Here is a 14,236-nt window from a genome sequence, read left to right as displayed (position 1 = left end):
AACAAAAAGTGCCTGGGACCAGATGGATTCACAGCAGAATTCTACCAGACATTCAAGGAAGAATCGGTACCAATCCTTTTGACGCTATTCCACAAGATAGGGAAAGAAGGAACCCTCCCTAATTCATTCTATGAAGCTAGCATTACCCTAATACCAAAACCAGAAAGGACAAAACCAAAAAAGAAAACTACAGACCAATATCCTTGATGAACATAGATGCTAAAATCCTTAACAAAATACTAGCTAACCAAATCCAACAACATATCAAAAAGATAATCCACCACGATCGAGTGGGTTTCATACCAGGGATGCAGCGATGGTTTAACATATGCAAGTCAGTAAATGTGGTACACCACATAAACAGAATTAAAAACAAAAATCACACTATCATCTCAATAGATGCAGAAAAAGCATTTGACAAAATCCAGCATCCCTTTATGATTAAAACTCTCGGCAAAACTGGCATATGAGGTACATACCTCAATGTAACAAAAGCCATCTACGACAAGCCCACAGCCAACATAATACCAAATGGGGAAAAGTTGAAAGCATTTTCTCTGAGAACTGGAACAAGGTAACAACGCCCACTCTCACCACTCCTCTACAACATAGTACTGGAAGTCCTAGCCAGAGCAGTCAGACAAGAGAAAGAAATAAGGGGCATCCAAATCCAAAAAGTAAAGAGGAAGTCAGACTGTCACTGTTTGCTGGCCATATGATCATTTACCTTGAAAACCCTAAAGATTCCTCCAGAAAGCTCCTAGAACTAATAAAATAACTCAGCAACATTTCCGGATACAAGATTAATGTACACAAATCTGTAGCTCTTCTATACAACAGCGACCAAGCTGAGAATCAAATCAAGAACTCAGCCCCTTTTTCAAAGGCTGCCAAAAAAATAAAATATTTAGGAATATACCTAACCAAGGAGTCAAAAAACCTCTACAAGGAAAACTACAAAACACTGCTGAAAGAGATCATAGATGATACAAACAAATGAAAACATATCCCATGCTCATGGATAGGTAGAATCAATATTGTGAAAATGACCACACTGCCAAAAGCAATCTACAAATTCAATGCAATCCCCATCAAAATACCACCATCATTCTTCACAAAATTAGAAAAAACAATTCTAAAATTCATATGGAACTGAAAAAGAGCCCACATATCCAAAGCAAGTCTGAGCAAAAAGAACAAATCTGGAAGCATCACACCACCTGATTACAAACTATACTGTAGGGCCATAGTCAACAAGCCAGCATGGTACCGGTATAAAAATAGGTACATAGACCAATGGAACAGAACAGAGAACCCAGAAACAAAGCCAAATACTTACAGCAAACTGATCTTCAAGAAAGCACACAAAAACATAAAGTGGGGAAAGGACACACTTTTCAACAAATGGTGCTGGGATAATTGGCTAGCCACATGTAGGGGAATGAAACTGGATCCTCATCTCTCACCTTACACAAAAATCAACTCAAGATGGATTAAGGACTTAAATCTAATGCCTGAAACTATAAAATTCTAGAAGACAACATTGGAAAAACCCTTCTAGACATTAGCTTAGGCAAGGATTTCATGACCAAGAATCCAAAAGCAAATGAATAAAAACAAAGATAAGTAGTTGAGACTTAATTAAACTAAAGAGCTTTTGCACAGCAAAAGGAACAGTCAGCAGAGTAGACAGACAATCTACAGAGTGGGAGAAAATCTCCACAGTCTGTACATCTGACAAAGGACTAATATCCAGAATCAAACAAATATCCAACTAATATCCAACTCAAACAAATCAGTAAGAAAAAACAATTGCATCAAAAAGTGGGCTAAGGACATGAATAGACAATTCTCAAAAGAAGAACAAACAAATGGCCAACAAACATGAAAAAATGCCCCCAGCACTTTGGGAGGCCGAGGTGGGCGGATCATGAGGTCAGGAGATCAAGACCATCCTGGCTAACATGGTGAAACCCTGTCTCTACTAAAAATACAAAAAAATTAGCTGGGCGTCGTGGTGGGTACCTACAGTCCCAGCTACTCGGGAGGCTGAGGCAGGAGAATGGCGTGAATCCGGGAGGTGGAGTTTGCAGTGAGCGGAGATCGTGCCACTGCACTCCAACCTGGGCAACAGGGCAACAGAGCAAGACTCTGTCTCAAAAAAAAAAAAAAAAAATGCTCAATATCACTAATGATCAGGGAAATGCAAATCAAAACCGCAATGTGATACCACCTTACTCCTGCAAGAATGGCCATAATAAAAAAATCAAAAAACAGTAGATGTTGGCGTGGGTGCAGTGATCAAGGAACACTTCTACACTGCTAGTGGGGATGTACTAGTTTACATCCCCACCTACATATGGAAAACAGTGTGGAGATTCCTTAAAGAACTAAAAGTAGAACTACCATTTGATCCAGCAATCCCACTACTGGGTATCTATTCAGTGGAAAAGGAGTCATTATACGAAAAAGATACTTGTACACGCAGATTTATAGCAGCACAATTCACAATTGCAAAATCATGGAACCAATGCAAATGCCCATCAATCAGTGAGTGAATAAAGAAATTGTGGTGTATATATTTGATGTAATACTACTCAGCCATGAAAAGAAATGAATTAACGGCATTTGCAGTGACCTGGATGAGATTGGAGACTATTATTCTAAGTGAAGAAACTCAAGAATGGAAAACCAAACATCATATGTTCTCACTGATATGTGGGAGCTAAGCTATGAGGATGCAAAGGCATAAGAATGGTACAATGGACTTTGGGGACTTGGGGTGAAAGAGTGGGAGTGGGTTGAGGGATAGAAGACTACAAATGGGGTGCAGTGTATACTGCCTGGGTGATGGGTGCACCAAAATCTCACAAATCACTGCTGAAGAACTTACTCATGTAACCAAATATCACCTGTACCCCAATATCTTATGGAAAAATAAAAAACAGAAATAAAAATAAATAAAAATGGAAAAAAATAAAAGTAATGCAAATTGCTGTTTTTAATTTAGAAAGCCCAGTTGGCTTTGAGACTCTTGATATACATCATTGTCATTCTTGTGCAATACTCAACAATAGAAGTGGTTCTGGAAGTTCTAATAAGCATCTATATTTTAATCCTGGGAAACTGTGAGGCATTTGTGCCTGCATAGGCCAGGTTTTTCATCCATTCTACTAAATCACTCTATTTATTGACTCCATGAATATAGCAAATTCATCATGTCACTCAGTATTCCCTAGTTATATAACTCTCCCATGTAAGAAATAGCATCAGCAACAGCAACAAAAACAGTAACAACACTGACATTTTCATTAAATATGGGCACTCAGGAATGAATCTGTTGAACTAAATGAATGCACTATTATCTAAGCTTAGTGCCTCTTGGACAACATGTAAAATTGGACTCTTAGCAAGCAATATACTCTACTATCTAAATTCAAATATAATTAACGGTTAATTTTCCTCATATTTCATATCTCTCTACCTTAACTTCCTGAATTTTATACCTAACTCTATTTATACTCTTTTGTTTTATTGCTAAGGTTTGAGACATGGAAATGGCCGATTTCTCCAAATTAAATGTAGATCTTTTTTAATATGTTTTTCACCCACTTAACAATCTTTTTGAATGACTGTTGTTGGTTTGGAAGACCTGATAATGTCCACCTCACTGCTAACTCCATTTTCTTTTTACTTCTCTTCCCTTCGTCTTTTGCTCCTTCTTCCCAGGCATCTACCAACAAAATCTCCTGACTCCCTTGTTATTTGCTTCTTCCCATCATATTTGCTATGTTTATATCAACTTAATGTTGACAGAGGTATATGTACTTTAGCTATCTTTATTAAGGTATGGTGCTGTGACATTCTAACTATAAAGTGTTATCTCAGCATGAATGAAGGCTTATGATGAGGGAGAGATGTTCTTCAGATTTTTCTTTAAAAGGCAGTGCATTTAGGCTGGGATAGAACACTGATTTCCAAGGATTTCTAACAATATGTGACATCCAGAAAGTCTATTATCTTACACACCAAATTTCAGTAGCCATCTGGGACACCAAATTACCAATGAAACAAAAGACACGACACAGTAGTAAGGTGCACAGGTTTTGTAATTAAAAAAAAAGAACACGATCATGATTGATTATATTTGCTCCCAAGATTTATGTAACTGACCAAATAAAGTTAATTTTTTTCTCTCATGGATCAAACAGTATCTTTGATAGATGCTATATTGAAAACATTATTTTAATTTTTTATAATTAAAAGAAAAAAACCCAGATGTTAATTATTCTTGAGTGATAAAAAAGATAGAGATAATATAAAGTTATGGAAGAAAAAGATTTAAAAAGAAAAATGAGAAAAAATGGTCAGCTGGAGAAAATATGTTCTTAAAAATGGAACTCTTTGCTAAGAGCCACAGATGCCATACCTTGAACCTCAGGAGAGCTTTAATTAGTCCAGCTCTTCCTTGAGCGCATGCTCAGAAGCTTTGGTGCTGACTGTAAATTAGGGCAAGGAAATCCAGCAGGGGCCTGGGTGGGTTAAGGGGGAAGGGCAGAATCTTAAAGGGGCAATGACCATTTAAAGGAGCAATGCCGGTAAGCCCCACCATTCTTATTGTAGGCTCCTCAACCTGCCACCGCAAACCTAATCCAACTTCTGTGTTCCCTGTCTCAGTTAATAGCACCTCCACTCCCCAAGTCTGGCTACAATGACTAAACATGGGAGTTGTTCATGATTTCTCCCTTTTTTGCACCTGCAAAATGTCAATTTTGTTGATTTTTACCTTAAATTTGACTTCATTTTTCCATTCCTGTTATCATTGTTCTGTTTTAAGCCCTCATTGGGTCCTGTTTGGGCCATTACAATAACGTCTTAACTGGTGTTATATGCATTTTCCGCTGCTGCCAAATCATCTTTTAAAACTCACATCACTCCGACTTAAAACACTTTAGTGGTTCCCATCACCTGTAGGAAAAAGTTCCAGCCCTTTCCTGGTCTCTGTCAATTCATTAGACGTCATTTCAGATTGCACTTTCTGTTCTCACAATCATCAATTACATCTGGCATATAGATCCCAATACAAGGTAAATAAATACTGAATATGTAGAAAAGTTTTTGACCCACTTAAAAACATATATTTTTAGGGAGTAAGATGAACTAATCTAATATCTAATTAACACTTAATTTGTTAATTGTATGTCATATAAAATATTAATTTATATAGTTTTTCACTCAAACACATAATGATGTCAAAGAAAAATCCTCAAAAGTTAAAAACATGACTCTCTTACCAATATAGAATGAATCTATGTCAAAGCTTTTATTCCATTCAGTAATTATGAGGGAACCAGCAGGATGATAAACTGGTTCTAAGAGCATTTGAAGAAAGTATTATTTACACACAAAAAAGAATGCTAGAATAGGATTGCTAGATTAGATACAAAACCCGTTAATATCCTACAGGGTAATGAAATCATAGATTATCCTTCTTACTGAACATAATCACTTACATCTCTACCACACACTAAAAAAATCTGTAAGTTGACAACTCACTGCACAGTGCCTGAGCTCTTATTAATATAGTAAATAGTAAAGTCAAATGCAGGAACATTCTCCTACAGAATTAAATAATCCTGGGGGCAGACCTGTTAAACAATGCTCCATTACTGCATTAAAAAACACACCCATGGCTGGGCACAGCGGCTCACACCTGTAATCCCAGCACTTTGGGAGGCCGAGGCAGGCACATCACCTAAGGTCAGGAGTTCGAGACCAGCCTGGTCAACATGGTCTTTACTAAAAATAAAAAATTAGCCAGGCGTGGTGGCATGTGCCTGTAATCCCAGCTACTTGGGAGGTTGAGGCATGAGAATCACTTGAACCTGGGAGGCGGAGGTTGCAGTGAGCCAGGATGGCACCACTGCACTCCAGCCTGGGTGACAGACCGAGACTGCATCTCAAGAAAACAAACAAACAAACAAACAAACAAAAAACCACACCCACCTCTTCTTGCTGTCTTATTATTTCCAAGTTTAGGATAATTTTGCTTAACAATGAAAGTAAAACTTCACATGAATCTTCTACATCAGTGTGTTTGGCATCATGATCCTCTCTTCTTGGGTCAACTAACAAAGATTTCCAGAACACAACATCTTTAGGTCCTTCTAAGTTTTCTCAGATACAGTACCCTTGTAATCTTGTGTAGGTTTTTATCCAGTTTGAAAAGGAGAGAGATATATTATATAATTATAAACACTGTGGAAAAGTGCATAGTTCTGTGGATGTTAAAAATGTGGGAATAGCTATCAAAATAATAATAATAATCTGTAGCTCTTCAAAAAAGCAAAGGAGAGAAAGGCAGTATAAAAATAACTTTAACAATCTAACAGATGGCCAGAAAGGAAAAAGAAGATGATAAACAGAAAACAAAATAAGTTGGTAGAAATAATTTCTGATATACCGCTCCCAATAAATATAAATGGATTTAACTCATCTATTACAAGACAGAGATGGCCGGGCGCGGTGGCTCACACCTCTAATCCCAGCACTTTGGGAGGCCAAGGCAAGTGGATCATGAGGTCAGGAGATCGAGACCATCCTGGCCAACATGGTGAAATCCCGTCTCTATTAAAAATACAAAAATTAGCTGAGCGTGGTGGCGTGTGCTAGTAATTCCAGCTACTCAGGAGGCTGAGGCAGGAGAATCACTTGAACCAGGCAGTCGGAGGTTGCAGTAGGCCGAGATCGGGCCGCTGCACTCCAGCCTGGTGACAGAGTGAGACTCCATCTCAAAAAATAAATAAATAAATAAATAAAATACAAATAAATAAATTAATTAATTAAATAAAAGACAGACATTATCAACCTGGATGGAAAAAAGAAGTCCTCCTTTCATAAACATGCTGCTATGGTCTGAATATTAGTGTCTGTCTTAGTCTGTCTGTGCTACTCTGACCGAATATCACTGACTTGGTCATTTATAAAGAAAATAAATTTGTTTATTACAGTTCTAGAGGCTGGGAAGCCTAAGATTAAGGTGCTAGCAGGTTTGTTGTCTGGTGAGGGCTGCATTGTCCAAAGAGGAGGAACATTATATCCTCACATGGCAGAAGGTGGAAGGGCAAATGGGACAAATTCCCTTGTCATGCCATTTTATAAGGGCACCTAATCCCATTTATGAGGGCAGAGCCCTCATGAGTAATTTACTTCCCAAAGGCCACACTTCCTAATACTGTTGCATTGGAAACGTCTGAATTCCGGAGGGAAACATATTCAAACCATAGCATTCTGCCCCTGCCCCCTCACCAAAATTCATGTCCTTCTCACACAAAAATACATTTATTTCCTGTCAATAGCCCCTAAAATCTTAGCTCATTCCAGCATCAACTTTATAAAGTCTAAAGTCCAAAGATATGGGAACCAATGCATGGTTTATCCTGAGGCAAATTCCTTCCCACCTGTAAACTTGTGAAATCAAACAAGTTATGTGCTTTCAAAACACAATAGTGTACAGGCATAGCATAGACACTGCTATTCCAAAAGTGAGAAATAGGAAAGAAGAAAGGGGTAACAGGTCCTAAGTAAGTCTAAAACGCAACAGGGCAACCCTGACTGGTTGCGTTGCTAGCAGCAGTCCTCACTTCACTTCTCACTGACTAGGGTCACTACACACCTCCCAACACTCTTGCATTGAGAACATCTGAATTTTGGAGGGGAAACGTTCAAATGACAGCAGTGTCTCCCTAAATTAGTGTTGGAACCTAATACCAAATGTGATAGTATTAAGAAGTAGGGCCCTTGAGAAGTGATTAAATGATGAGGGCTCCATCCTCATGAATGGGATTAATGCTCCCATAAAAGACTCCGGAGAGCTCTCTTCTCCTCCTACTATAAGGATGCGACAAGAAGGTGACATCTCTGAAGCAGAGAGCAGTCCTTCATCAGACACCAAATCTACCGGTGCCTTGATTTTAGACTGCCCAGCCTCCAGAACTGTGAGCAATAAATTTCTGTTTTACGAATTACCCAATCTAAGGTATTTTGTTATAGGAGCCAAAATAGATTAAGACATATGCCTTAAGCAGAAAGAAACTTAAAGGATGAACATAAAGACAATATAAGAATAAAAAGATTACAAGGAAAATACAAACAACAGAAAAGGTGATGCAACAATATCGATATGAGACAAAATAAAAAAGACCAAAAGCACTAAAAAGAGCTATTTCATCATAAAAAAGATTCAATTATTACCTTTATGAGCACACAGAGACAAAAAGAGAACTTGATAAACTCAAAAATGATATTAATTTTGGAAAATTTTGATATATTTATTAAAAACTGATACAGTCAGCACAGAAAAATTAAGTAATAATATAGACTACTTGAATAAAATTAGATCAAGTTTGATTAATAGAGAATCTTGCACACAACAAGTGGAGAATATATGTTATTTTCAATACATGTGGAACATTAGAAAAAAAAAAAGGCTATGGGCTGGGCACGGTGACTTACACCTGTAATCCCAGCACTCTGAGAGGCTGAGGTGGGTAGATCACTTGAGGTCAGGAGTTTGAGATCAACTTGGGCAACATGGCAAAACCCCATTTCTACAAAAAATAAAAATTAGCCATGGTGGTGTGTGCCTATTGTTCTACCTACCTGGGAGGCTGAGGTGGAAGGATCACCTGAGCTGGGGAGGTTAAGGCTGCAGTGAGATGTGATCAAGCCACTGCACTCCAGCCTGGGTGACAGAGAAAGACACTGTCAAAAAAAAAAGAAAAATCACATATTAGGTCACAAAAAATTAAAACAATTTCCAAGATTTAATATAATCTCTGTCTACAAAGCATATAAATTATAAACAACACTAAAAAGATGGTAAAAAAAATTGGCAACCTTTAATTGGAAACAAAAAATGCACTAAAAATAGCTCATTGGTTAAAGAAGAAATTACAATGTCATGAAATATTTAAAAGTAAAGACAACAAAAGTACCACATGACAAAACTTGTCGGATGGAGTAAAGTCCTACAGAAAGGTAAGTACAACCTTAAATATAATTATTTAATTAATTAATTTATTTATTTTTGAGACGGAGTCTTGCTGTGTTGCCCAGGCTGGAGTGTAATGGCACAATCTCAGCTCACTGCAGCCTCTGCCTCCCAGGTTCAAATGATTCTCCTGCCTCAGCCTCCTGAGTAGCTGGGACTATAGGCCTGTGCCACCACGTCCGGCTAATTTTTGTATTTTTAGCAGAGACAGAGTTTCACCATGTTTGCCAGGCTGGACTTGAACTCCTAACCTCAGGTGATCCACCTGCTTTGGCCTCCCAAAGTGCTGGGATTACAGGCATGAGCCACTGAGCCCAGCCACATATAATTATTCTTCAAAAAGAAATATTAGAAGCAAAGAAGCTAAACTTTCAAGTCATGTGGCTAGTAAAAGAATTAGAGTAACAAAAGTAAAAAAAAACAAAGGAAAGAATTCATATAATCCATGAAATAAAAAAGAAAAAAATTCACAAAACTAATTTAAAAAATAATAAAGTAGACAAACCTCTGGCAAGACTGGTAAGATTGGAACAATAAAGATGAACACTATTCAGAATGAAAAATGGGACATAAACACAGTTAGACCCTTATTTTTAAAAACCCCAAGAGAACAATGTGAACAAGTTTATTCCAAAAACAATTTCTAAACTAGATAAAATAGAAACATTTCTAGAAAAAAAGTGGTTCAAGAAGAAATGCAAAGACATACAAATATATCTAGTTATACACATCTATCTATCTTTACCCATATCTATAAATCTGTAATAAAGAGGCTCCCCCTGCAAAACAAGCTAAGTCTAGACGGTTGCAGGAGAGTTTTACCAAACACTCACACTCATGTTATGAAAGCACTATAAAATCTTACTGCCAAATCTAGACATGAGCATCAGGAAGAAAAGAAAATTATAGGCCTAGTTCGCTAGTCACAGATGTAAAGTCCCTAGACAAAACACTAGCAAATTAAATTTGGCAATAAATAGCAATATTATGAGCAAGTATTAATAGGATTTATTCCAGTAAAGTTCAATATCAAAAAAACTATTACCATAATGTACCCGATTATCAGATCCAAGAAGAAAAACAATAGGATCGTGTCAATAAATGCAAAAATGCACTTGTTAAACTTCAGCATTTAGTAACAATGAGGATTCGTAGGAAACAGCCAAAGAATGAAACTTTTTAAACTATTAATAGTACTTATACAGAAACGTTTCCTTGAGAGGGAGAAAAAAATCTTAGAGTTTATAGAGTTTACAGTTTCCAACCCACTGATAAATTCAATTACAGTGAGCATTCATTTAATTGCTAAAAAAAGAAAGCAGCTGACCAGTAAAGCCTAGCTACCAATACGCAGCAACAGACATCACAATTAACGGAAAATTTTGGAAGCATAAGAAGGATGCTGGCAGGTCAAGGACACTAGCCGGTCGCCATTTCTATTCAATGTTAAACTAGGAGTCATGGTCTAGACAATGGAATACTATGCAGCTGTTAAAAAAGACAACACATAATAAACAAAAAAGAAAATGAGGTTAGGAGGTGGAGGCATGAGGGGACTAACGCAGGTGTCCAGCGTCCCTTCGCCCTGCCACGCTTTTTTTTTTTTTTTTTTTTAATTTCCACCTGACAAACTGCCGTTTATCCTTTAAATACCTTGGCAGCCTTCACCTCCTGCCCCACAGATTAATCCTTCGTCTTTTGCACTTCCTTTGTACCTCGTGCATACTTCTATAAGCAAATGTATCCGATGGTTTTACAAGAATTTGCTTGCCTACCAGTGTACTTAACCCATGGCTAGCACAGAGTAAGACTGGAAAGAAATGCTGCACAGACAGCACTTTTCTCTGAAGGCTCTAGGGCTCCCCAAGCCCCCGCATTAAACTGGTTTGGGCATAACGACAGGCATTGCTGAGAGCCGCCAGGCCGCCCGCCAGCTGCGGGGTCCCCTGTAGGCAGAGCCCTGGGTCACACGCGGACGCGGTCCCGATGTTTCTTCTTAGGCCCTCAGCCCGGCCCACTTCCTCTTTCCTCACTTTAAGGCGCACACAGCGGTCCCTCTCAAAACAAAACATACACCAAAACACCATTTTTTTTTTTTTAACAGGAAGTCCAGAGGCCCGGGTCCAGGGCTTCTAGCCCCGGATCTCGAACGCCCTCCTCGCCCCTCGCCCCGCGTAGCCCGACTCCGCTCCCCGCTCCCCGCCCCGCGTCCACCTCTCGAGCCTGACAGCCCCGCCGCCCGCGCAGGCGCCCCGCCCCGGCCCGCCCCGGCCCCGCCGCCCGCGCTTCCATCCCCGCCCCGGCGGGTCCAAGCCGGTGCCGGGCGCCCAGGGGTGGCCGCGCTGGGCGGGAGGGCCGCGCCTAAGCCGGCGGCGGGGTGGCGGGGTTCCTGCGCGCGGCCCGCCATGGAGGTGGAGGAGGCGTTCCAGGCGGTGGGGGAGATGGGCATCTACCAGATGTACTTGTGCTTCCTGCTGGCCGTGCTGCTGCAGGTAAGTCCCCGCGGCCCCGCAGCCGCACTTCCCTCTTCAGGGCCGCCCGGCCCAGGGCTAGGCGTCCGCTCCCAGACCGCCGGGGCAGAGGCCGAGGCTCTGCAAACACCGAGGTGTGGCGAGCGTCGGGGTGGGGCAGGGGCGAGGCGCCGCGCGGTGGCCTGGGCCCGGCCGGCAGCGTCAAGGTCGCCAGCCGGCCTCAGAGCCTCTTGGGTTCTGCCGGGCCCTCCACCCCGCCACCTTGAGTGGTGGAAGGAGCGTGTTGGGGGAGGTTCCTCAGCCGCTATGCTGGTTAAGGAAGGATTCAAAATTGTGTTACCTGCCCTACGCTGTTGCCTGTAACACGCTGCAAATATGAAGGGAATTGTTACCCTACCTGTGGCACTGTCACCTTGGAATCTAGGACACAGTCTTGATAATCTGCAGAAAAAAGGTTGTGTCTAGGATCGCCTCCCTCTGCGCCGGGTATCCTCTGCCCCTTTTCCTGGGCTTGAGGGGGCTTACTCTTCTAGGGGCTTTCAAAGCATAGGATTTATTTCCCTCTGGTTTAAGTTCTGCTGGCTCATTCGGCCGTGCGCCAGCCTTGGGCTGAGACTCCCGTAAGCCGAATAGTGCCATCTACCATGTGTGGTTATCAAATGAAATCACTTCTTCATTATAAGGAATTCTCAGAACCTACTTGTACACCCCAGCCTCAAAATATCGATTCCATATGCGAAAGGTCACTACAGATTAACTGCGCCAGGCAAGGATTAGTGCTTCACCAACTTAAATGGCTCATTTGACATTAGTCGCTTCTCTCAATATGCCAGAGGCATTTCATTCACAAATCCTTTCTTAGTATTTGCTGTGAGCCAGCCATTTTACTCTTTCCTTCAGTCAACACGTTTAATACGGGCTAGGATGTGCTGAACATAGGGATGCCATGATGGACAAATCATTCACTGCCCTCAGGAGCTTGCATTCCAGTGGCTGCGGGTGGGACAGGCAGACAGTTAAGTAATTTAGTTAGCATGTGATGATAGTTATTCTGCAGGAAGTACAGAGTGGTCATGGATATAGCCACCAGTCCACAAGTTGCTTAAAGCTTGCATAAGGCAATGGCTCAACAGGAAGATGGGGGAAGGTAAGGGTTGACTTATTGATTAAAATGTTTGGAAGTTCAGTTGATTTCATCATCAGCCAGAAACGGTTCAAATGATGGAGTCAGTTCTTTCTCTAGCCGAACAGTTCTCAGCTCACGAATATGTGGTATTCTGAAGTTCTTTTAAGCTTGTTGTTTTAGCTTTAAACAAGCTTTCCCCAGGGAGAAAAAACGTTCAAGCTAAATGATAAGAGTAATACAGAGAAAGAAGAATTGCAACCATGATGCCTAATCTTTATTTATAACAGTTTCTTTGAGAAAACCCTTTTTCTGTTCCAGCCATGAATTCCAAGAACATACTTCCTTTCTTGAACAATCCCAGCTCCCCATCTCTCTATCCCTACGCTTCACTTCCTGTTATCATTTTCTTATTTGCCTAGGCAAGTATCCACTAACTTGGAGTGAGTTTGTCTTCAGTGGAGTGAGGTTCTAAAAAGTCCAGTGTTCTGGGTTTAGGACCTGTTAAGTTTCTCTAACTTACTTTTATTTATGGTTGACCCAGTTAGTTAGAGTTTGCTATCAAAAAGTTCCAAGCCCATGCCTATGACCGTTCACTAAACCTTGGCTGATTTATGGTCAGTATTTGCGGTACAAGGACCAGGTCTTAGAGTGTTGGGGATGAGTGACTGATTGTTTATCTTGTAGATGTGGGTGGGAAGATGCCCTGTAGCTGTGCCTATACCAGTGGAGGAGATGCCAGCCTGGGCAAAAGTGAATCCTTCACATGCTACATGTTTTTAAGGACTCAGTTACCCCCCATTGAGATACATGATCCAGGTGGTTGTAGAGCCACCCAGAGCTACCCTGGGTATGAGAGTGGATATCCCCAAAGACCTCTCTACCAAGTCTGTTGTTGGAGATGTTTTGGGTTAGGGCAGCTGGTCTGTGGAGTGGGAGTACTGTGCAGTCCCATTGCTCAGTTGTATCACAGGTGATTTCATCATTCTTTGGGGTGAGGTTTTGCTTCCCCCAGCAGAGTAAGAAGCCTTAAATGAAAGGGGGTTTGTCTGCTTTTAAAATCAAAGGAGTTTTCGTACCATTGCCCAAGGAAAGGGCAGTCCAACAACACGGCAACAAGGCCAGAGAGAGGGAGCCTCTGCTTCAGTGGGAGCCTTCTCCCCATCTGCGACTTGATAATGATTAACCCCAGCTGAGAGGCACAAAACCAGAAGGACAGAGGTGGAAACTTTACAGGCCTTTTAACATTTTCCTTCTTCTGGGACCATTATTATTATTTAAAAAAATGATTTTCCCTTTACTCCAAACACATCCATGTTCAAACTAAGAGGACAAAACCACATAGCAAAGCCAATTCTAAAGGGTTTTTGGTTAACTGTTTTCTTGAATTATTGGTACCATCATGTAGATCATCAAAAGTTACCTCACCATCCAGTTTCCTTTGGCTAGGAGACTTGCCCTCATACTCCTTGCAAACACAATTTTTGGACTCTCAATAGCGTTCAACTTTGAGATAACTAAAGAACAGATGCAGATTTTGCAGATTTTTCCTCAGCATAAGATGCAAATGCCCTGAAAATGGTGATATGT

The 14,236-nt window shown here is 40.7% G+C and overlaps 1 protein-coding gene and 1 long non-coding RNA gene across 4 annotated transcripts in view; one reads left to right on the top strand and one right to left on the bottom strand.

Annotated features, from left to right (window-relative positions):
• LOC103891738 (uncharacterized) overlaps window positions 1-11,827 on the bottom strand; it is a 44,074-nt gene extending 32,247 nt beyond the window's left edge. Inside the window, exons 1-2 of the long non-coding RNA XR_008512745.1 lie at window positions 11,506-11,827; window positions 8,662-8,763 (exon numbers count right to left, since the gene is read on the bottom strand). This is a non-coding gene — a long non-coding RNA (uncharacterized LOC103891738). The remainder of the gene's footprint in view (window positions 1-8,661; window positions 8,764-11,505) is intronic.
• Window positions 11,342-14,236, top strand: part of SLC22A15 (solute carrier family 22 member 15) — a 90,213-nt gene continuing 87,318 nt past the window's right edge. For 2 of the 3 annotated variants that reach the window (XM_009245846.4, XM_054529095.2), the window contains exon 1: window positions 11,368-11,544. In XM_009245846.4, the coding sequence (XP_009244121.1) occupies window positions 11,458-11,544 (87 nt within the window). In that variant the 5' untranslated portion in view covers window positions 11,368-11,457. Of the gene's footprint in view, window positions 11,545-14,236 lie in introns of all 3 variants that reach the window. The other variant, XM_002810376.5, reaches the window with a different exon arrangement.

Source organism: Pongo abelii, chromosome 1 (genome assembly GCF_028885655.2).
Source record: "Pongo abelii isolate AG06213 chromosome 1, NHGRI_mPonAbe1-v2.0_pri, whole genome shotgun sequence".
Taxonomy (NCBI): Eukaryota; Metazoa; Chordata; class Mammalia; order Primates; family Hominidae; genus Pongo; species Pongo abelii.
The sequence above is the reverse complement of the archived record's forward strand: the minus strand, read 5'-3'. Positions and strand labels throughout refer to the sequence as shown.